Genomic DNA, 24807 nt, shown 5'->3' on the forward strand with positions numbered 1-24807 from the left:
TGATGTTTGAGTATGTGGGAACAATCATACATGTAAAAGAGCCATTTATAGCAATACAGCCTGACATGTTTATATCGTATAAGTTCAATATCTGCCGAATGCACACTCCCCACCCAGTCCTCCAAAGCCTAGTCTCCTGTCAGTGGGGCGTTTCCAAAGGCCAGTTTGCGTGAGTTTAAATGAAATGTGGGCAGAGGAGGAATAGGTGAGAATAGGACTTCCATGTAATGCTTTCCAAAATACATTTCACAGAAAGCTGATTCTTAGAGAAACGGTGAAATAAATGGTCCTGCAGCTGAATGAGTTTAGGAAAGTGGCAAACTCTACTCCTTGCTATTAGAGTTTCACCATAAATTATAGCCTAGGAAGGGATTGGAGAAAACCCCTTTCTTTCAGTAAAGAAATATGGAGAACCATCTTATTTCCAACACCAGGAAACAAGAGGAGAGTCTGTTTCTTAGCACCATTTGTCCCAGAAGAAAGCAACAGAAAAGGTATCTGACACAAACATGACTGCTTTTATTCAACAGACTTGTGGACGTAACAGACACTTGGTCAATATTTGGTGAATAAATGAATCAAGATGGATTCATGGGAAATCTGGGTTGAAAGAGAGCGGAAGGGATAAGGCAGAATGGAATCAGACTGAGTCTCACTTAATAGTAATGCTTAACATTTATCAAGAACTCAGGCTTTGTTCATGTCTGTTTAGTGGAGTTTCATAACAGTTCTGTGAGTTAGGTGTGAATATCATTCCCATTATATGGCTGAGGACATTGGGTCGCTGAGAGTGTACATAACTCCCAAGGCCATACTTGTAGTAAGTGGCAGAAGGGACAATCCTCTCCGGTTCTAGATCCTGTGCCTATAACCTTTCCCTTCTACAAGCACATCACTTCTGAGTGCCTTCACGGTACAGGGCTCTGTGCTGAAAGCGGGGAATGGGGATATGAAATAAGGTCACGGCCCCAAAGGAGCTGATAATGGAATTGTGCAGGGGGTGCACAGACTGGAAAAGGGTAGATCACTTTTCCAAGGTTAAGAGCCAAGGTGAGTGGGAAGCCCAGTAGATTGTATGCATGTACGTGGTATTTGAGACCCCATAAAGTATGCTGTATATGTAAAATATTATCAGAATGGTTATGAATGACAATTTTATTGCTTTGAAGGAGAGAAGCCATCTTTCTTGTTCACCTAGCATTTTTTTTGTATAGTTTATTATGTTGCTATAAGCCTGAGGGGTTTATAGTATTTATGTTATTATTGTTCTTATTGTCCATTTGGGGAAACCAAGGGCTAAGGAAGTTACGTGATTGGCCAGGGGCCCCACAGCTGATAGGCAACGAGCCAGAATTGAAATCCAGGCTTTCTGATTCCATCCAAAGCCTGGCTTTTACCTGTATCCTACACTCTGTCTTAGAGAAGGCAGGCTTTACATGGGCGGGAGGGACAAGAAGGAGGTGCTGAGGAAGCACGACTTGGAAACAAGACGTTCCAAGGTGTCAGGAAAGGCGGACCGGGCAAGCCTGGCGTGAAGCGCTGGAAGGTTGGGGGGCAGTGCGGAGGTGAGGGCTGGAGAAGCGGGCCACACTTGTTTGTGCAGAGCGTGCACTGCCAGTGAGGGGCTCGGGAGATTTGTCTAAAATCATTGGGGAATCTTCTGAGGTGTTTGAGCACAATAGTAAAATACATACACACACACACACATGTAAATATACATACACACGGTAAAATAAATTCATATATAATAAATATATATAATAAATATATATATAATAAATATATATAATAAATATATATATAAAATAAATATATAAAAATATACATACACATGGTAAAATAAATATATATATATGATATAAAATTCCAAGATGATTACACAGGCCCTGATGACCATAGTTAGATGGTTTGAATGAACCCCCAGATGCGCCTATGAATTTAGATCTGTATTCAAAGGCCCCATAGCAGCAGACTCCTGGCTTTTCCACTGGTGTGCCCAGGTGACTCTAAGTCCGCCCTGCAGACTCAAAGGGAAGTGTGGTGTGCGCTCGGCCCTCTGCATCTTCCCGTTTAGGCCCAGTAAGAAAAGAGAGCTTTTAAATCCAAGGAGGTGAAAATACCCTCTGTGAGCGGTAGCCTTATTTTCTGAGGCCCCATCTCACATTATATCAATATATAAAAATCCACTCAATGTATATTAACATCTACTTGCGTTGAATATAACAAATAATAATTATGGTGTAAGACAAAGAGAGCCTTGATTCAGTAGGATAGAATGAGACTCAAAAAGAGAGAGAAAGGGAATGCGCAGAGAGTGGGGTCCATGGAGCTAGATGACTGACCGCTGGGTTGGAGGCGGAGCAGGAGTCAGAGACTCCGCCTTTAGCGAGGTCTCAGTTCAGCCTGGGAGTCTCGGACAGGTGACCGGGCAGGAGGAAATCCCGAAGGGGGAAGGATGAGTTTAGAGTTTAGACATATCGAGGTTGAGAGGATGGTGATGTCCAGCTATCAGGAGAGATAAGGATCTGCAATTTAAAGCAGAGGTCAAGGCTGGAGCTGTAGGGGTGTGTGTGTGCGCGCGCATATGTGTGTGTGTATGTGCGCGCGCTCGTGTGTGCGCGCGCGCGCACTGTGTGTGTGTGTGTGTGTGTGAGTGTGTGTTTGTGTGTGTGTGTGAGACTGTATGAAGGCAACACTTGAACCTAGGGAGGCTGAGTTCTCAGAGGAAGGCTGCACGTTTAAGAAGTGGGAGGAGTGCCCTGGCCGGTTGGTTCAGTGGCAGAGCGTCGGCCTAGCGTGCGGAGGACCCAGTTCGATTCCCGGCCAGGGCACACAGGAGAAGCGCCCATTTGCTTCTCCACCCCTCGCCGCGCTTTCCTCCCTGTCTCTCTCTTCCCCTCCAGCAGCTAAGGCTCCATTGGAGCAAAGATGGCCCGGGCGCTGGGGATGGCTCTGTGGCCTCTGCCCCAGGTGCTAGAGTGGCTCTGGATGCAACATGGCGACGCCCCGGAGGGGCAGAGCATCGCCCCCTGGTGGGCAGAGCATCGCCCCCTGGTGGGCAGAGCATCGCCCCCTGGTGGACGTGCCGGGTGGATCCCGGTCGGGCGCATGCGGGAGTCTGTCTGACTGTCTCTCCCTGTTTCCAGCTTCAGAAAAATGAAAAAAAAAAAAAAAAAAAAAAGAAGTGGGAGGAGTAAATGAAGATACAAAGAGTGAAGAAAGGAAAAGTTCATTCTTTTGGCAAGGAAATACTTGCGTGGGATCTCGTGGGAGCCAGCAGAGCCAAACGGGTCCAATTTTATGTCTCCGCACACTAACTGTGGCAAGTCACGTCATCTGTCTCAGCAACTGTGTTCTCCCTTCAGCTGAAAAATCAGGAAAATAACTCTGTTTCTGTCCAAGTCATGAGGATAGTGTGGAGATCAGAGGAGATAATATCTTCACCATCTAGATGTCGCTGTCTCTGCATGCAGCGGTGTCTAGCCCATACCAAACAGTATGTTAGAATCGATATCAACCTTGATGAAGACTTCTGAAAATAACCCATCAACGCCAAAATATAAGTGATCTATGTGGACTTCACTGAAGATTTTGTTGGGGAAGATGTAGAAGAGGAAAATATTACATACCCTAGAGTAAAGTACGCAGTTTCTATCAGAAACGTCAGTTCTACAGAATCTATTTTTCTTCACACTGACGTTGGTGGTTCATTTCCATTCCTTCCCTGAGTTGTTTTTCATACTCCTACTGGTACTCAGTTGTTCCTCTATTACGGGAGTCATTTAGCTGTGCTCATCTGGTTATGCAGCAAAATAAAAGTGTTCAAGTAAAGAAGACCACTTGCATCCTTATCCTTAGTAAGTTTGGTAACTGCCTATTTTTTCTTACGTATGTCCTTTTGGGAACCCTATTTTTACCCCAGCACGATGCCCCAGAGTCTATAGCTCCCAGCCCACACCGCCATTCCAACTCAAACCTGAGAGGGGTTCTATGAATGAAAGTTTTCTCCATTAGTGTTACAAAATCATTCTGTCCACTCTAAAGGGAAGGGAGCTTTCTCTTTCATGTCAAGAGATGGCAAGGGAGGTGATATTTGCAAGAGAGATGACATAATGAAGAACACTACACAGAAGAAGAAGAAGAAGGAGAGGAAGAGTGGGAGAAGGAGGAGGAGGAGGAGAAGGCGGCATGAACAGGGTACTGATTCACAGGGAGGTGACCCTGACATAAATGTCAGCAGTATGGTGGGGGTGGAAGCTTTGAAGGTAAGGGATTAGGACTGAGTAGGTGTTAAAGAGGAAAAAAACATTTTCCTGACTCTCCTAGGAACAGATTTCTCCACTGATGACTGTATATGATGCATTCCGTGGACATGTAGATACAGACCATGTAGAAAATAGAAGACACTGGCAGGGACAAAGAGAGGACTAGGAAACAAGTGTGAGCAAGGTCATTCCTCAGAGGGCTACGTGAGAAGAAAGGGCAATTAGCTGTGCCGATGGCAGGATCACACCTGACTCTTCACAACTCTCTAAGAGCTTATGTAACAGATGAAATTTCAGAAAGTAGCAGGAAGTTCCTCGCCAGCAACAGAAATTTCTGGGTGAAAGTCACAGGACTGGTACATTAGTGAATGACACTAATTCATCTATGAACTGAATGAAAGATTTAAGATTTCAGTGAGACTCTTAGACTTTAGAACTAAAGTGGGGTCTTGAATACTGTCTAATCTAATGCTGGCCACACAGAATCAGAAATTGAGGCTGTAAAACACAACCTAATTTATGCCCACGGTAGAGACAGACCCCTTCCCCTTCTAGTTTCAAACCCAAGGCCAGTCATTCAGAGCCCTTTCAAATGCAATACATAACCTTTTTCGCCGCTGGCATTTGTCCACTGAAAGTTTGCAAGGCAGAGTTGATAGGGGGCTATCAAGATAATTATTTAAATTGATTCTCTTTAAACCTCAATGAAGAGATAGCCTGATATTTTTACTGATGGGAGAACCAATGCTTGGGAAGGTTAAGTGACTAGTCATACAGTTAGTGTGTAGCAAAATGGGAATCAAACAAACATCTCTGACTCCAAGTCCGGTTTGTCTTTTCACTTTAAGACAGCTGCTTCAGGCTTTGCAAGATCCTGTAAGACACTAATGCTCTCAGAATTACACACGCTTCTCCAAATGACACACAAACCAGGCATCCTTCTCCAAAGCAACGTGGAGGGGTTGGATGGCCGGGGAACATTGTGTTCGGAGAAGAAATCCCAGCCAAGTCCACTCAGTAAACTGGATACTTCCCTGCCCGACTTCATAACCTTGACTGATTCCTGTGAGACTTACGGCCTCTGTAATTTGTTTTTTTCCTGTCTATTAGCCCTGTATTGTTTACTTTGGTTGCTTAAAACCTCATTAGAACTAAGAAAAGCATGAGCAATCCCTTTCATTTACTATTACTGGGGTCTTAAATGATGTATCCTAAATATATACAGGGTGGGACAATAGTAGGTTTACAGTTGTGAGCATGGGAAACACTGAGTTTGATCTTGTATTCTCATTTGTTAATCACTGTATTATTTTCCACACAAACGACTGTAAACCTACTTTTACCTCACCTTGAATGTATATATATGTTCATTACAGAACATCTAAAATATGCATTTATATTATTAGAATTTTCATGATTAATATAGTAACTCAGAATGGACCTTGAGATTCAAAATGTTGGGGTTCAAATCCTGACTCCACCCACCATCTAAGCAATGTGAATTTGGTCAAGTTATGTAAGTTTCCTGAGCCTCAATTTCTTCATCAGTGACATGGGCTCAGAACAATACCTATCTCATGAGTTCTTGTGACAACTGAGTTTGTGAAATTCTGGAAGGGTTCTATTTGGAGTTGACATGGTGGTTTGGAAGAAGGGAGAGCAGGAAGGGCCATGGTGACAGGAGAAAGCCTCAGGTGTGGCAACCAGGGGCTTTCTCTAGAGAAAGCACCTGCCACTGCCAGTGCCAGAGGGCTCTGGAAGTCAGGACAGCATCATCTGTGTCACTCCTTCATGTGTTTAATGTTGCTGTTTGGTGAGCCCCACGAGCTGACCACAGTTCAACCACTGGCCTATCCAATCCTCCTATCCTACCCACTGCATATGGCTAATTTCCTGTTCAGATGGCTCACAACACTCTTCAGGCAACTCCTCACTCCCCCCCCACACCCTTGCACAAACAACAATTAAACAAAACAAAAAAGATGGATCATGGATAGCTGAAGTAGGGGGACCAACCATGCTACTTTGCGTAGAATTGAAGAAGTTCCTGTGGCTTTCGATTTTAAAATCAGGAGAGTCCCAGGCAAATCTAGAGAAGTTCATCACCCTACCTGAAAGGCGGTTGGGGGGATGATTGCAAAATCCTCAAGCTTGACTAACATGAGGTTGAATGGGACCAGTTTGAGATCTCCCACTAAGCCAGGATGATGACAAAAATTCACACCTAGTCCTAATTTTAAAACTGTAATGCACAGAGCCAGCAACATAGGAAGCATGCACTCATTTAACTGTTTATTCATCAAATATCCATTGAGAGCCTACTCTGTCCCGGGAGGATTTTAAGTACTAGGGAACAAAACAAGCAACTTCTCTGTCCTCATGGAAATTCTATTGTAGTGTGTATGTGTGTGTGTGTGTGTGTGTGTGACAGATGCTTTGAAGGAATGGAAAATCAGGATAAGACAATAATGGCTATGTGGTGTTTAAGTAGATAAATCAGGAAAAGTTTCTCTGAAGAGATAATATTTAAACGGACACTTTAGTGAAGTGAAGGAGCAAGCCATGAGAATATGAACAGAGGACAGTGTTCTAGGCAGCGGAAACAAATCTGAAGGCTTTGGGAGGTAAGTTTACCAGCACAGGAACAACAACAACAGAAGCCAGTAGGGCAGAGCAAAGGGGGTGAAGAAACAGTAGGAAGGAATGAACTGACCCAGGTAGGCTAGGTGCCAAATGGTTAGAGACTGGAAAAGTAAGATAAAGATTTGGAGGTTTAAATGTCAGCTATTATTATAAAGGCAGCTTTCTCTCTGTGTGTGTGTGTGTGTGTGTGCGCGCGCTAAGTGTTGGCCCTATTATCTGCTATGTTTTTCTATTCCCTTCTGCTTCATACCTTCCAACACAAGTAACTTATTGAGTGTCTGCTCTCCATATAACAAACAGCTTCTAAAGACACTTTTTCCGGGCATTGGGGATAAAAAGTTGTTTTTCCCAAAATGAGCTGAGGATTTAGTTGGGGATGGGTGGGTGGGTGGATCACGCAGAAAAAGACTTCAGGTAACCTTGTGCTCTGACTCCTGGAGAGAAACGAGGCTTCAACTTCTCGCGAGAACAGAGGGGTCACTTCCGGTGTGTCCCGGGGCATCACGGGAAGAGCGAGGCTGCTGAGGAAGGAAGGCAGGACGTGGCCTCACCATGTTGGGCCCCCTCTGGCGGCGATTGTGTGACCCAGCGGGAAGTGCGGGGTAGCCAGTTTGTGGGTAAGAAAGGCCGTGGCCATCCCCGTGACTTTTTTGGGGGAGGCCCGTCGATTCCAGACAGTGGCTGTGTGAGGCTGTAGGGCGGAGAGGCTGAAATTGAAGGGGGAGAGGACATCTTGGATGCAGGGCCCTCGACGTGACTGGGCCACAAGGCCAGTTTTGAGAAACTCGTCCGTCGCGGAACTGCAGTTGCAGTTTTTCCGTGCAGTTCGAAGTGTGTTGTTAGGTTTGCACAGACATATTCCTGTACATTCTGCTGTGCTGACTTCATCTTGGGTGCTACATACAGTCTGTGGGTCTTCGTTGAATTATTATTATTATTTTTAGACTACCAGAAAACATTACGATTCTTTTGCTAAAAAGAAGGTATGACCTTTCCCATCCATGTCCTTAACAAAGTATCCCATCCTTCGAGCCCTCCCGCCGGGTCATGCCTCAGTTTCCCCAGTAGTGTCTGTGAGGAGCTGAGGAAATGGTCCTGAAGGTCAGGCTGCTGTAATGGAAGCTTCGCCCTGCTTTGGGCGTCCCCCCCCCCCAAGGGGACTGGTTTTTTGTTTGTTTTTTTCTCTCCTGCATCACAGACAGGCAAGGCTTTGTTTTTCCTCCTGGGCTTGGGCAGCTGCCACCTCTTGGTGGCCTTTGGAACCAGGCAGGGAGGACACAAGTCGGTGAATTCCACTCGTAAGTGAGGTAGGTTCTTTCCGTCTGCCCACAGCTGATGCTTCTGCTTCCCACTTAGGAAAAAGCACGACCTAGGTCCTAGGAGGTCTGCCGCGGAGGTGCCTGGGGACACGGGTGTGGGTAACATGTGCCCAGATCCCCGCCACGGCCAGGAGGCTGATTGACGTTCGCGCGGGGACAGCTGCTGGGTTAGCCCTGGAATGTTAATCCTTCCCGAAAGCTTGGATGAAAGGCAACAGCTTTGAGCAGCTGCGCTAATGGTCCCATCCATCAAATGACCCTTGCTGCCTCTTCTTCGCTTTTCTGTTGTCAGGGAGATCCTTGTCTTTGATGAGAAGTGTCTATGAAGTCTTAAGCAGCTTACTTTTAGTGAGTTAGTTAAAAAAAAAATCATGAGCCTTTTAAAAAAAATTCCAAAAATAGTATATACATCTGGTAGAAATATTACAAAATATATTCAACTCTGCTGAAGGAAAATTTAAGATCACCCCTAAAATTTTAGCGTGGAAGTCATCTCTACCTAAATTTGGTTTAAGCCCTTTCACGCCTACCCTTCCAGGTTTCCGTAAACACATACACAATCTATTTTAAACACACACTTGGGGTATCAGCTCATAAGCATGGTTTAGTGTTCTGCCTTTAAAACTTAACAGATTATGAAAATTTCCTCATGGTATTAACTCTTCTTTTACATCATGAATTGTCAAAGTTACATAGCATTGTATCCTATGAATGTACTGTAATTTATTTAACCAGTTTTCCTTTGTTAGGCATTTAGGGTGCTCTAATTTTTTGTTCTTTTTAATAGTCTAGTAAACATTTGTGTATAAATGTTTATGCATATGTTTTTGTTTTTGTTTTTTTTGGTATTTTTCTGAAGTTGGAAACGGGGAGGCAGTCAGATAGACTCCCACATGCGCCCGACTGGGATCCACCCGGCACGCCCGCCAGGGGCGATGCTCTGCCCATCTGGGGCGTCGCTCTGCCACAATCAGAGCCATTCTAGCACCTGATACAGAGGCCACAGAGCCATCCTCAGTGCCCGGGCAAACTTTGCTCCAATGGAGCCTTGGCTGCAGGAGGGGAAGAGAGAGAGAGAGAGAGAGGAAGGAGAGGGGGAGGGGTGGAGAAGCAGATGGGCGCTTCTCCTGTGTGCCCTGGCCTGGAATCAAACCCGGGACTCCTGCATGCCAGGCCGACGCTCTACCACTGAGCTAACCGGCCAGGGCTCAGTTTTGGCTATTACAGATAAATACGCTGTGACTATTTGTGTACACGTTTTTGTATGTATGTATGTTTTCATTTCTCTTGGGTAAACAGAAATAGAATGACTGGAACAAATGGACAATTAACGTTTAAAGAAGCTGTAAAACTTTCCCACATGGTTGTGCCATTTCACATTATCACTAGCAGATATGAGGGGTCCAGTTCCTCCACCTCTTGGCCAGCACTAGGACTGTTAGCCATTGTAATAGGTGTGTAGTGATAGCTCATTATGTTTTAATTCTTACTTTGCTAATGACTCAGGATGTTGACCAGTGGCACATAGTAGATGCTCAATAACTCTGTGCAGTGTATACATGAATGTGTCCTGTCTGAAAAGGCAGTCTCAGGGAGTGTTTTCCTTGTAATTTTTAACCATCTAGAAAGATTTAATAACATAAAGACCAGCAAAAGAGAATAGTATGGTAGGAGTCTGGAAAAGGGGATGCTGGGTGGTGACGGAGATAAGAATATTGAAGGCTCCGCAAAGCCATATATGTTATTGAAAATAATAGCTAAGTGAGAATTGCATTTTAAAGGAAGTAATTCTGAAAATAAAAGTGACAGTTGGTTTAATTGATAAGTTTACTTTTATTTACTCAACAGTAAGAGAAAATTAAACGTAGGAAAGTAAGTGACCAAAAATAGCACATTCTGTGCCTCTCTTCAGTCATTCCACAGCATCAGGGCCTGATCACTCTTCACTCATGACCTTTGTGTGCACCTCGCGGCTCTTCACCCGCAGCTTGTTGACCTGGGACTCGGCGATGTCGGCCCGCTCCTCCGCCTCCTCCAGCTCGTGCTGGAGCTTGCGGAATTTAGCGAGATTGGCGTTGGATTGTTCCTCCTGGGAAGAGAGATAAAAATGTAAGAATTACACTTTGTGGTTCTCATTGCACTTGTCACCAAACAGGATTATTTTTTCAACTGAAATATTTCTTGTGGTCAGTTTGCCGTATCTGACTTCAAGTCAGGACAGAACTTAAGTCACAGTGTTATTATGCCAAACTCATACAAACGTGAAATCCAGTTGTAGTGCATGGGCTGGGTGGAAAGGAGGGAGGGACCCAGGTACTCTCCGTTACAGAGTTTAGTAAGTAAATCTAAGGTCAAACTACAACTTTGGGAAAATCCCACTTAAAACATTTTTATTTTTATTTTTGGCCATGTATTTTTACTCCGGTATACAGAAAAAGGGAAAATGGGGCTAGGAAGAAAGTATGTCTGTTGTTTGGACTCCCTACTGTTTGTGCTTCTCCTTTCCTTGCCTTGCTTCCTGCCTACTTCATGTGTCTGGAAGAATTGGAACAAACTAGAAATAGTGAAGCTGAAGAAGCTTCCAACATGTCCTTAATGTGGAGAGACGAGCCCCTGAGGATGATACTGGTAGTGAATGTATAGGTCAGTTGGGGTACAAGATGTAAGTTTGGCATTTAAAAACACTTGAGTTTGTTCATTTCTAGAGGGAGAGGAATACTTACTATGGGGTTAGTTTCTACTATATATTCTTTTCAGCTGTCAGATAAGGTGAGTTAGTTAGAACTTTCTTTTTCCTGCAAACCTTACAAATTGTTTAATAATAAAATATCTCTTCTTAAAGTCTTATTCTGTAATTAGGATTTGGGGGTAAATTTGTATTTATAAAATCATCTCTTCTAAAAATGAGTTATATATTCTTACTTTATATCCTTTCTCATTTAACATGATTTCTTTATACATTTTCTACCTCTCCAAAAGATTTCTCCCTCCACCCCCAAGACATAAAGATACTTACAGCCTCCTCTGCTTGTCTTTTATATGATTTCACCTTTGCCTGTAATTTATCTACCAAGTCTTGCAGTCTGAGAACATTCTTGCGGTCTTCCTCAGTCTGGAAGTTTGAAAAAACGATCTGCAGTCAACCCAATAAAATAACTCTGCTAGAGGTAGTAAAATAAGTCACTTTGCTTTGATGGCAGTGGGCCTAGGGTAAAGTTGGTCAACTCCGAGGCTTTCTTCATAGTAATAACAATCACCATTCTTATTAAATGTCCACTATGTGCAGGCACTGTATTCGATAACTGTGTGTACACAACCTTTCTAACCCTTATCTTCCTACCATGGAGAGTAGATGTTATTGTTCTATTTCATAGGTGATGAAGCTAAGGTTTAGAGTGTTAAGTAATCTACCCAAGTTTAAAAAATAAGAGAGGCCAGATGAGGGCTAATACCCATTTATCTGGCTTTAAAACCTGTATTCTTTCCTCTCTTATGCTAAAGGCCTTCCTGATTTTTCAAGCTTAGTATAGGTCTGTGATAGGCAACTATGTCATTTTCCTCTTATATATATAAAGTTAGTGATATCTATCTGTGAGTGACACATGAATCACCACCAGGTTTCCAATTTTCCACTGGCAGGAAGTCCGGATATTCTAGGAAGCTATTTCCTTACCTGGTAAGAAAGTTCCTTTACTCTTCTCTCATGTTTCCTCAAACCTTTAACAGCCTCAGCATTGCGTTTCTGTTCATTTTCAACCTCTCCTTCAAGTTCACGTACCTGCAACCAAGCAAGATACTTATGGAGTCAGTCTTGGAGGATAATAATTAGCTCAGGACCTACTGAAGGTATTACGTGGATGTCCCCAGCCTCAGAACAAGGAGGGAAGTCAAATATGCAGGAAGAGAGAAGGGTAGAGGGAGTTCCTTTTTTTCTTTTCTCAGACTTGGAGAGATTGAGACACCCACTCTGGCCTCCAGTTTCTGGATCTGCTTCCTCCCGCCCTTCAGGGCCAGCTGCTCCGCCTCGTCCAGACGGTGCTGCAGGTCCTTCACCGTCTGCTCCAGGTTCTTCTTCATCCGCTCCAGGTGGGCGCTGGTGTCCTGCTCCTTCTTCAGCTCCTCGGCCATCATGGCCGCCTGATTAGTAAGGAGATCAAGAAAGTAAGGAAGCCTGGCATTGGCAGGTAGCCATGTGTTTTAGTAAAGCAAATGCTCATCTTGCTCACGTCAGTGATGGCCTTCTTGGCCTTCTCTTCTGCATTGCGTGATTCTTGAATTACTTCTTCCACTTCACTCTGGAGTTGTGAAACATCATTTTCTAATTTCTTCTTGGTGTTGATCAGGCTAGTGTTCTGTTAAAAACCAGTCAGTGTGAATTAGCATGCCCTTTTGGGACTTTATAAATGTCTTATTTATTTGCTCATACAAGGGACTAATGGCAACATTTCACTCAACTTTAAATATTTATTCAGTGCAAAGTAATTATTTACAAGGTTGTAAACCCCCCTCACTGCTGCCACAAGTGTCACCTGATTTATGCATAAGGACTTCTGAGATATAAGAATATCTAAATTAATTGCTCTTTCAGTTCTATTTCAAATGGACCTCACTAGTCTTGTATCTTTATAGGTTGGAAATATTAGAAAAGAATAGATCCTTTTGTAAGTGCCCGGCACTGGGAGATTCTCACTTAGAAGTAATCTATTCTCTGCGTATTTTCATGCTTTGGTCCTTTCAAAAATGCTACATTAGTCTTATAAAAACATTTTCTTAAAATCTCAACCCAGTGGTTCTCAAAGGGAAGCACTACTGCCTCAGAGGGTTCTTGGAAATGTTTGGGCATAGATATGTTTGGTTGTCAAAATGATTAGAGGGTGCTACTGCATTTACTGACTGGGCAAGGCATAGGGACAATAAACACAACAATGCTAAGAAATGTTTCATGGAACATTTTCAGATTTTGGAGTTAACAGATATCTTTATCCATGTTTACTCCACATCATGGTTTTCAAAATAAAGAACCAAATCTTATTTTTAAATAAAAAAGTAATATTCTTTTTGGGGGGGGGGGGTAGAAAATCTAAAAAAGACAGAGAGTGACTCAGCAATCCTATTTGGAATTAGTTTTTTGTGGGGGCTCTGCACCAACCACAGGAACATTTTACAGACAAGCTAAACTGACATTCAAAAGTGAGGCTATGGCTTCAAGTTTAATATGGTGAAGTAGAAAGTTCCCAAGTTCATCTACTCTCATTGATACCAAAACTACAGCTACATATAGAATAGCTGTCTCTGAGAATGACATGACTACTAGCAGAACAGATTTTCTGTGATGGATGTAAAGAAAAAGGCACATTGACATAGGTAAGACAGGTAGAGACTGAGTCTAGTCAAGACCTCTCCTATCCCAGACTCCCCATGCAGTGACTCACATGTGAGAAGGATCACAACTATGGAGGTTATCCCGAAGAGTGAGGGGTCAAGGCCCTAGCCTAGGAAACCTGCACCAGGAAAAGGAGCCCTTTATATATGGCTCTAAAAATCAGTGGGTCTTACGTCTGGGGGAGCCAAAGGGCTGTAGGAAACCCAGGTTGCATTCTTTCTGAGTCCTGGCATGGAGGCAGCAATATGAAAAGCACGTAGGCTATACACAAAGATGATACATTGACTAATTTTAGGGTGTGTGCTGGAGGATGAAGATATGTTGGAACTTTCTTTTGAGAGGTGCTGGCAGATGCTGTTCCCCTCTTCCCCTTTTTTAACCTAACTGGAAGGCACTATTTTTGACGCTTTCTGGTAACTTTGCTAACACTGTTCACCCCTGACATTTCCTTGAGGACCTACTGAGGTTAACACCCCTCCAGAGTGGCTCTTGTCCTGCCACACTCAGTGGACAGTTTCAGCACCAGTATACACCAGTATGTCTGCAACAGTGTGGCTGGGCCTCACAACCAGCCACACCGAAGGCTTAACTTGCATACCACTGAGCTTGAGAAAGTTGTGGCCTGGCCTCACAGCCAGTAGGCTAGGGACCAGCCTCACCTACCAGTGTGTCCACAAAAGATGTGGACCAGATACAACAGAAGGCTACACTAGTCCAACGAGGGGATACCTATGGAGCACCTGACTCTGGTGGCAAGAGGGATTCCACAACTGGGTCCCATAGGAAACCTTCTAAATAATGGCACTTTTTCAACAGCAGGAGATTTAGCTGATCTACCTAATACATAAAAACAGGTAAAATGTGAGAAAAGAATACATTCCAAACAAACAAAATCAACAAAAAAATAGGCTGAAAACCCAGAAAAGGAACTAAATGAAACTGAGGTAAGCTGTCTATTAGATGAAGAGCTCAAAGTAATAGTTTTAAAGATAGATGCTCACTGAACTCTGTGGACAAATGGGTAAACTCAGTGAAAAATTTGACAGTGAAATAAAATATGATTTAAAAAAAGGGCCTATCTGACAGGGGTCCCCAAAATTTTTACACAGGGGGCCAGTTCACTGTCCCACAGACCGTTGGAGGGCCACCACATACAGTGCTCCTCTCACTGACCACCAATGAAAGAGGTGCCCCTTCCAGAAGTGCAGCAGGGGGCCAGATAAATGGCCTCAGGGGGCCGCATGTGGCCCACGGGCCGTAGTTTGGGGACGCCTGGCAGAACTGAAGAAGATGACAACTGAAATGAAAAATACACTGTAAGAAAAACAGATCAGATGATGCAGAAGAATGGATCAACAATCAGGAATACAGGATAGTGGAAAATACCTAATTGAAAGATCAAAAAAGAGTTAAAAAGAAAGAGAATAGCATAAGGGACCTTTGGGACAACATCAAGCATACTACCATTCAAATAGTAACAGTTCCAGAAAGAACAGAAAGAAAGAAAGAGAGGGATGGAAACCTATTTGAAGAAATAATGGTTGAAAATTTCTCTAACCTGGTGAATAAAACAGACATCCAAGTCCAGGAAGCCTAGAGAGTTCCAAATAAGATGAATCCAAAGAGACCAACACCAAGACACAATAATTAAATTTTTAAAAGTTAAAAAGAGAATCTTAACTGTAGCAAGAAAAAAAAAACAACTAGTTACATAGAAGGGAATGACTGCAACACTATCAGCTGACTTTTCAAAAGAAACTTTGAAGGTCAGAAGGGAGTGGCAGGATGTATTCTACATGATGAGAGGAGAAAACCTACAACCAAGAATACTTTACCAAGCCAGGTTGTCATTCAGAATTGAAGGAGACATCAAGATTTTCCCAAACAAGCAAAAGCTAAAGGAGTTCATCCCCAACTAAACCAGCATTACAAGAAATCTTCAAAAGAATTCTTTTGTGGAAAAGAAAAGTCTAAAACTAGAAGAAACTATATGAAAGAAAAAATTCTTACTAGTAAAGACAAACATACAATAAACATAGTAGACCAACCACTTATAAATATAGTATGAAAATAATTAAAATAACAATAAGCACATACCTATCATTAATTACATTAAATGTAAATTGGCTAAGTGCTTTATTGAAAAAGCATAGTGTGACTGAATGAATTAAGAAACAAGGCCCTTACATGAGACCCTAGATGGAAAGACACATTAAGGGGTGGAAAAGATATTTCATGAAAATGGAAACAACAAAAAAAGCTAGGATAGCAATATTTAAATCAGACAAAATAGACTTTAAAACAAAGGCTATAACAAGAGACAAAGAAGGACCCAGAAATTCCACTTCCGGGTGTTTATCTGAAGAAAAGCAAAACCCTAATTCAAAAATATATACTGCTCAAAAACATTAGGGGATATTTCAAAATGAATATGAAGCAATAACATGTCCCCTAATTTTTGTGAACAGCCTATTTATAAAAACAGAATACTGCCCTGGCCGGTTGGCTCAGCGGTAGAGCGTTGGCCTAGCGTGCGGAGGACCCGGGTTCGATTCCCGGCCAGGGCACATAGGAGAAGCGCCCATTTGCTTCTCCACCCCTCAGCCGCACCTTCCTCTCTGTCTCTCTCTTCCCCTCCCGCAGCCAAGGCTCCATTGGAGCAAAGATGGCCCGGGTGCTGGGGATGGTTCTGTGGCCTCTGCCCCAGGCGCTAGAGTGGCTCTGGTCGCAACATGGCGATGCCCAGGATGGGCAGAGCATCGCCCCCTGGTGGGCAGAGCGTCGCCCCATGGTGGGCGTGTCGGGTGGATCCCGGTCGGGCGCATGCGGGAGTCTGTCTGACTGTCTCTCCCTGTTTCCAGCTTCAGAAAAATGCAAAAAAAACCCAAAAAAACCCCCAATACTTTCAATGTATAATTCACATTCACCACTTGACAGTACAACAGCATTTGTTTGATGTGAGAGTCCCACCTGGGTGTGCAGAAGCTGGACGCGCTCACTGGCATCCAGGAGCTCCTGCTCTGTGATTTTCCGGCTTCTTTCCGTCTGCTCCAGAGAGGCCCGCAGCTCCTCCACCTCGGCCTGCATCAGGTTGGCTCTGCGCTCCACCATCATCAGTTGCTCCTTCAGGTCCTCCTGGCCCCGGAGTGCGTCATCCAGGTGCAGCTGAGTATCCTGTTAAAGAAAAAAAAAGGCCTTAGATACTGTGAAGAGGATGTGAACATCCTTGGAGATGAACTGGAAGAATGTACTGGTACCAGGAATAGGAAGTAACAGACCTGTCACTGGAAAGAACACGAATATGGTGATGCCACTAACTCGGATAAAAAAGACTTTTTGGGAATCAGATTATTCTATTTATGACATTAACTGGTTACATTTTACACTTGCAAGTCCTAACGTCTATAGTTATGGAGCATTTTCCATATGCTCTAACCCTAGGGGTAAGGAACCTTTATGGCTGAAAGAGCCATGAACGCCACATATTTTAAAATGAAATTCCGTGAGAGCCATACAACGACCCATGCACGTTACACATTATTCAATAAAAATTTGGTATTGTCCTGGAGGACAGCTGTGATTGGCTCTAGCCATCCGCAACCATGAACATGAGCGGTAGGAAATGAATGGATTGTAATACATGAGAATGTTTTATTTTTATTTATTTATTTATTTTATAGAGACAGAGTCAGAGTGAGGGATAGATAGCGACAGACAGACAGGAACGGAGAGATGAGAAGCATCAATCATTAGTTTTTCGTTGCATATTGCGACACTTTAGTTGTTCATTGATTGCCTTCTCATATGTGCCTTGATCACAAGCCTTCAGCAGACCGAGTAACCCCTTGCTCAAGCCAGCGACCTTGGGTCCAAGCTGGTGAGCTTTTGCTCAAACCAGATGAGCCCGCTCTCAAGCTGGCGACTCGGGGTCTCGAACCTGGGTCCTCCGCATCCCAATCCGATGCTCTATCCATTGCACCACTGCCTGGTCAGGCGAGAATGTTTTATATTTTTAACGTTATTTTTTTATTAAAGATTTGTCTGTGAGTCAGATGCAGCCATCAAAAGAGCCACATCTGGCTCATGAGCCATAGGTTTCCGACCCCTGCTCTACCCAGTACTTGATATCTATTGTCTCATTTGACCCCCATAATAACCCTATGAGGGGGTAGTCTCACTCTTATTTTGTAGACAAAAGTAAAATGGTTACCAGAGGAAGATGGTGGGGGAGGGAGATAAAGAGGGTCAAATATACGGTGGCGGTTAATGATTTGACTTGGAGTGGTGGGCACACAACGCAACAAACATTCAAACTACAGAGATGTTTATCTGAAATCTATGTATTCTTATTGACTGTCACCCCATTAAATTTAATTGCTAAATAAAAAATTTTATTCTCTGTGTTTAATTTAGTTATCTCCATACTATGAGCTCTATAATTTGTTAAAAGAAAGAAAGAAAAAAAGGATGTTTTAACAAGAAGGTTATTGTGGACCGTAAATGGCAAAAAGCCTTTGTAGATTCGAGGCTTAGCAAAAGGCTAAGTTCTCCCCCCTTCACCTCCATATTGGCTATGATGCTGAGTATTTGCACCTGCTTCACTTGCTTTCTTAAGTTGCTGGAAGCAATTTCCATGCCCTTCCTCTTACTCTTTGTTCAGATGTTGGTCGATTTCACTTATGTATGGTAGGGGGATTCCTGTTTATGCCTTGGGAGAATTCCTGTTTTAGCCTGGATATGTAACTTTGTATCAAGGACTTCCTTGATTTGCATATGGCTATATAATAAAGCAAACTGGGGCTACGGGGCACTCGGATATTGCCATCAGTATTTGAAGAGTCCTCCCGGTCCCATTTTTTCTTAATAAGTGTGTTTCCTTAATTCTGCACCGTTATTAGGAGCCGTGCTGGTCCGCGGCAGAAGGTGTTTTGGGAAATGGAAGACCAGTAACTTGTCTGACTTATCTGGACCGTTAAATGTGGACACGTTTACCTTCAGGATGCCCTGGGTGTTCCTGTAGTTCCTCAGGCTTTCTGCAGCCAAGCGGTTGGCGTGGTTCAGCTGGATCTCCATCTCATTCAGGTCCCCCTCCATCTTCTTCTTGACTCTCAGAGCATCGTTCCTGCTCCTGATCTCGGCGTCCAGCATGCTCTGCATGGACTCCACCACTCGGATGTGGTTTCTCTTCAGCTGGTCAATTTCCTCGTCCTTTTCAGCAATTTTCCTGTCAATCTCAGACTTGACTTGGTTCAACTCCAGCTGGATGCGAAGGATCTTTCCTTCCTCGTGCTCAAGAGATGCCTTAAAAAAAAGTGATTCATTAATACTGGAAAAGAACTTGAATGTTTGGCATATATTTCTTGTAAGCCAAACTCTTATTAATACCAGTTTATGTAATTTTAAAAAGTACATTACAATAGTTCCAGGAACCTGATAGGTAAATCATTCTTTTGTTTATACAGTCATGGATTGTACACAGCAGCTCTGTAATAAAGGTGCTTTGTAAATATAGAAATATTTATGTAGAAATGTTTATGTAAATACTATCAAAAATTATATAATTAAACTTATGTAAACTCAACTTGTTTCATAAATTAAAATGTTCATGTGTGATATTCTAATTTCTGTTGTAGAAATTCTCAATTTTAAAATGTTTTTTAATCGGATTACATAATACATGTTCACTGTAGAACATGGGGCGATATATAAAAACAAAGGAAAAAACTTCATGTTGTGCCCCCACTCAGAGGTAACCATTTTAATGTTACGCATTTTTCCTAGTCTTTTTTCTATTTATATATATTTCTACAAAATAAATTTATGCTATATATGCACATATATGTTACTTTTAAAACTGTCATAAATCTTTCTCTGTATTAATTGTATTTAACCTCAGTATAAAATTGCATCATATGGATGTTCCATAATTTTCTTTTTTTAAATTTATTGATTTTAGAAAGAGGAAGAGGGGAGGGAGAGGAGGGAGGGGAAGAAAGAAACGTCAATTTGTTGTTTCACTTATTTGTGCATTAATTGGTTGATTCTTGTATGTGCCCCAAACTGAGAATCATACCCTCAACTTTGGCATACCATGATGGTGCTCTAACCTGCTGGTTTTCAACCACTTGGGGACAAGTGCTTTTTATACTTGGGGATCGGTGAAAATAGGAAGATTATTTTGGGGACCGCTAAGGTAGAAATCACACTGAGCATAAGTGAATTCGACTAAGGTCATTGAGTCTACAATCTTTTTACAACATCAGGGTGGTTAACTCCTTCACAGAACAGCATGAGATTTCTCGCAGACCCGTTCATTGACTGGGGATTGAAAAACACTGCTCTATCCAACTGAGCTCTTCAGTCAGAGCACATCATTTTCTTCATCTTGTTCTTGAATTAGACGTCCTGTGCTCAAAGCTTTACTTCCATTTAAGAGTCTTTTCTTAAAAATAGAATTGATGGGTCATACAATTTTTAATAGACTTTTTTTTTTACATTTTTAAATACTTCATTTTAGAGAGAGGAGAGAGAGAGAGAAAGCTAGAGAGAGAGAGAGAGAGAGAAGGGAGGAGCAGGAAGCATGAACTCCCATATGTGCCTTGACCAGGCAAGCCCAGGGTTTCAAACTGGCGACCTCAGCATTCCAGGTCAACGCTTTATCCACTGCACCACCACAGGTCAGGCCGATGGGTCATATATTTTTAAGGTTTCTGATTATTATTGCCAGATTGCCCTTCATAGAGGTTATACAAGTTCAACTTCTCACCAACTTGGTGTAAGGTATATGTTTCAGTGTCATTGCTCCCTTGGAGTGTTTCACTGATGTTTGTCTTTGATTTCCCTCCCTATATCCTAGTAATACTCACCTCTGCTTCCTCTAGGGCAGCCTGGATGTCACATTTTTCTTGTTCCACTTGCTTCTTTATCTTCTCCAGCTCGTGGATATGCTTCCCCCCCTCCGCAATCTGCTCAGTGAGGTCAGAGATCTCCTCTGTGGGTGAGCAGTCAAGGAGAAGTTGTGAGGTGATGGCAACATGGAAGGACCCAGCAGGGCAATATGGGGTTGGGACATTCAAAGGACTCACGTTGCAGGTTCTTATTCTCTCGCTTTAGGGTTTCAAGGTGATCCAGGGACTCCTCGTAGGCGTTCTTGATCTTGAACAGCTCAGTGCTGAGAGAGCGGGACTCCTTCTGGGAGGCCTCGAGCTCAGCCTGCGTTTCCTCTTGCTTCTGCTTCCATTCTGAGAGGACCTGAAAAGCAGTAAATCATCAGCCAGTGCAAGGAGACAGGGAGACCAAGTGACACACGGCTGAAGTGTCAGCAGGCTGGGCCACCTTGTCGAAGTTCCTCTGCTTCTTGTCCAGGGCGGCACAGGCGGCGTTGGACCTCTCCACGTCAATCATGAGGTCCTCCACCTCGTTCTGGAGCCGCTGCTTGGTCTTCTCCAGGGAGGCGCACTTGGCATTCACGGCTTCCACGTGCTCCTCAGCATCCTGCAGACGCTGGGCCAGCTTCTTCCTGTCAAATGAACCAGGCATTTAAGGAGAGTTGGGCAAGCAGGAAGCTCTCCGGTCCCTCTCAACAGTCCTGTGTCCATGACAAATAGCATGGTTGGCAAAGCTGGTAGCCAGAACTGCTTTCTAGATTGCTAAACTATATGAAAAGATCCAAAGTGGTGAAAAATTGGATTCAAGTCCTTGATATGCTGTTGAATTCTTAGTGTTCCATCTATCTTACTACATAACTAATTCAGAAGTTTCAAGACTTCTGGTTGAGTATGATGGGGGCAAATGTGTGGCTAGGACAAGTTTATTGATTTTATCTCTAATTCCAAAGAGTATTTAAGGCTAACTAGATGTTTTATTGGACAGAAATGTACTAAGCACATTAGTTTGCTTTCTCAAAGTTTCCATTTCATTTTGTGTACTTTATCTTTAAAGAAAAATAGCCACTTTCTCCTAAATATATTTAAACAATTTCAGCAGAGAAAGAAGTTGATGAATAAGGACATCTCATGCCGTTTGAGCAAAGGCAGGACTGTTTTTTCCTTCTGAATCACCTACAGTTTTAATTCCCAATAGTGTGCTAACACTACATCTTTAAGGTTCAGACAGTTCTTTAGCCCTGTTACCCAAGAAGATCTACTTGAAAGTCTGCTTTAGTCTGTACACGGACTAAGCCTTTACTTGATTTACACCAATCCTGGACATTATTGTTCAGTGGCCTCTAACATGGGTTTGAAGAGCTCTTTCCATAGCAGTGCTTAAGGTAGGCTCTGGATTCAGAATGCCTGGTTACCATATATCCTTGGGATTAATCAAAGGCCCTTGGGTTAGTTGGTTAACTTCTCATGGCCTCAATTTCCTCATCTGTAAATAGGAATAAGAATAATAATCCCAAAATAATGTTACTATGAAAACTAAATGAGCTAATAATATATATAGTATTTGAAGCATTGTATATACTCAGTAAACGTTAGCTTCTATTATGTGACCACCTTCCCCAATATCACCACAACTGCTTCTGGGAGTGGCTGAGTTGGACAGCTAAGAAATCGTGTCATTTTTGTTCCCAGAGTTCACAGTGCGTACTTGGCCTCCTCCAGCTCCTCCGTGCGCTGGATGGCGTCTGTCTCGTACTTGGTCCTCCACTGGGCAACCTCGCTGTTGGCCTTGGACAGCGCCCTCTGCAGCTCGGCCTTGCCTTCCTGCTCCTCCTCGTACTGTTCCCGCAGCAGGTCACAGTCGTGGCGGGAGGACTGCAGGGCGTGGGCCAGCGCGTTCTTGGCCTGGGGAAGTACCAGTTCAGTGACATAAATTCATTTATTCAGTGACATTTAATTTGCACATCCCAAGCTAACGGGCCATGTTTCTATTTGATTAGCCAAGAGGATCTTAGGTGGAACTCACTTTAGTTTCTTCTTCCAGCTGACGTTTCAGCTCCTCAATCTGCTGAGTAGATGCTTGTTTGCTCCTTGAGAGCTGAGAGACTAAAGCATCTTTCTCATCTAATTGTCGGGAACATTCACCTGAGAACAACAGAAGTAAAGGAATTGGTTAATGGCATTTAAAATTAGCCTAAAGCATATATATATGCTTTATATATATATATAAACACACACACAATACAGACACACACACACACACACGCACACACACGTCTGAGTATTATAGAACTGGCTAGAATTGCAGAACAGAGAGCAGGGTTGCCATAGGAGTGTAACAAGTAAACTTGCTTACTGATTCTTGCTTCATTTTTTTTCTTTCTGACCTGCTCAGCCAATTCTTATGGTTGGTTTATCCCCCTCTGACAGGGGAGTACTGCTCTTTACTAAGGGCTCCTGGAGTTGCTTTCATCGAGCACAGTTTCACGCCCGAGAGAGAGGTCCCACCTGCTTCCGTCTGCAGGCGGGCCCTCTGCGCCGTGAGGTCGTTGATGAGCCGCTGCTGCTCCTCATCCTTGGACTTCAGCTCACTCAGCTGGTCCTCCAGTGTACGGCACATCTTCTCCAGGTTGCCCTGTGGGACGTGTGGCAGTGAAGGATGAGACACTGCATGCAGTAAATACAGTTAAAACTTGATTCCTAAAATATTTTTAGAGTGAATACATTTATGTTGTGTGTGAATAGGAGGTTATGGCACCAATTCTATCGAACATGCTGGGATTCAAGCATGGTGAGAGTGTAGTGTCCCTAAGAGGCCGTTTTTGGAGCCCATTCATTTATCCCAATAAGACTGACACTTGCTTAAAGTGGATTTTGAAGTAATCTTAATAAGTCATTTCCAGCATTTAAAAAATGAAATAGAATGGAATATATTGGAATGGAAAATAGATGAGTGCCTGCAAACAATGTTCAATGACAGGGAACAATAAGAGCTCTCAGAGGTTATCAGTTAGCCTTAGTATGAGACAGTGCTGGGCACCTTGGCTTTGGAAATGGCCTCTGAGTTACTGGCCAAGTCGTCAATCTCCATCTTCAGCTCGCTCTTCTCCTTCTCCAGCTTCTGCTTGACCCTCTGCAGGTTGTCGATCTGCTCCCCGAGCTCGGCCATGCTGTCCGCGTGCTTCTTCCGGAGAGTGGCCACGGTGGCCTCATGGTGCAGGGTGGCCTCCTCCAGGTCCCGGCGCATTTTCTGGAACTCGGCCTCCCGCTTCTTGTTCATCTCGACCTGGGCGGAGGTTGCTCCACCGGCTTCCTCCAGCCGCTCGCTGATCTCCTCCAGCTCCCGGGACAGGTCGGAGCGCTGCTTCTCTGCTTTGGCCCGGGAGGCCCGCTCCGCCTCGATCTCCTCCTCCAGCTCCTCCATGCGGGCCTGGCGTGACACAAACACGTTAACATAAATCCATCTCAATTTCGGGATTTTCCTGCGTTGAGGAAAATGGAGATGGATGACTCACCTGCAACTCTTTGATCTTCTTCTGTAGTTGGATTTCTACTGCTTGCTCATCTTCAATTTTGCTTAGCAGATTGCTGATTTCAAACTCTTTCCTTTTAAAGGACAATAAGGCATATTAGTAGCCGTATGAATTTAAATATGATATCAAATAAAATTTTTTCTGGAGTGCCTACTTTTTAAGTTTTTCATCAAGTTGCTGTCTGTCATTTTCCACATCCATTGTGGATTCTTGGGCCAATTTTAGGTCTCCCTCCAGTTTCCTCTTTGCTCTTTCTAGATCCATTCGAAGTTTCTTTTCTTGCTCCAGAGATCCTTCAAGCTAATGAGAAAATACAATTTGTTAAAAATTGAAAATATATTTAAAAAATCTTTCACATGGGTATTAAAAATACACTTACATCATCCACTTGCTGCTCTAGCTTAATTTTAGCTTTGGTCAGGTTGTTGACTTTGTCCTCTTCTGCCTGCAGGTCGTCCAGCGTCTGCTGATGGGCCTCTTGGAGGGCCTTCTTCTCCTTGGTCAGCTTGGCGATGGTTTCATCCAGGCCTGCCATCTCTTCTGTGAGGTTTTTCACCTTTAGATTTGAAGGAAATTACAGAAATGTTAATGACATCCTGTCATCTTGATGAAAACCATGGTAGTATCTTAGGACAACGTCAGCCTGATGGAACAGGGAAACTACAAGCTAACCCAGGGCTCTGTAGCTGAAAAGTATGGCAGGTCAAGGTCAAGGTGAATGCATAGGAATGGTAAAGACTAAGTAGATGACATAGTATGACAGTGTTATCATTTCCTATT

At 43.3% G+C, this 24807-nt stretch overlaps 1 protein-coding gene across 1 annotated transcript in view; it reads right to left on the reverse strand.

The window, feature by feature from the left end:
* Positions 1-10084: 10084 nt before the first annotated feature.
* The window catches only part of LOC136327243 (myosin-8), a 34544-nt gene continuing 19821 nt past the window's right edge, over positions 10085-24807 (reverse strand). The window contains exons 24-40 of the mRNA XM_066264241.1: positions 24407-24583; positions 24182-24327; positions 24010-24100; positions 23535-23924; positions 23003-23129; positions 22521-22639; positions 22203-22399; positions 20946-21129; positions 20696-20861; positions 20477-20601; positions 18603-18911; positions 16581-16784; positions 12454-12579; positions 12194-12364; positions 11901-12005; positions 11244-11339; positions 10085-10316 (exon numbers count right to left, since the gene is read on the reverse strand). Of these exons, the coding sequence (XP_066120338.1) occupies positions 10164-10316; positions 11244-11339; positions 11901-12005; positions 12194-12364; positions 12454-12579; positions 16581-16784; positions 18603-18911; positions 20477-20601; positions 20696-20861; positions 20946-21129; positions 22203-22399; positions 22521-22639; positions 23003-23129; positions 23535-23924; positions 24010-24100; positions 24182-24327; positions 24407-24583 (2886 nt within the window). The 3' untranslated portion in view covers positions 10085-10163. The remainder of the gene's footprint in view (positions 10317-11243; positions 11340-11900; positions 12006-12193; positions 12365-12453; positions 12580-16580; positions 16785-18602; positions 18912-20476; positions 20602-20695; positions 20862-20945; positions 21130-22202; positions 22400-22520; positions 22640-23002; positions 23130-23534; positions 23925-24009; positions 24101-24181; positions 24328-24406; positions 24584-24807) is intronic.

Source organism: Saccopteryx bilineata, chromosome 2, assembly GCF_036850765.1.
Source record: "Saccopteryx bilineata isolate mSacBil1 chromosome 2, mSacBil1_pri_phased_curated, whole genome shotgun sequence".
NCBI lineage: Eukaryota > Metazoa > Chordata > Mammalia > Chiroptera > Emballonuridae > Saccopteryx > Saccopteryx bilineata.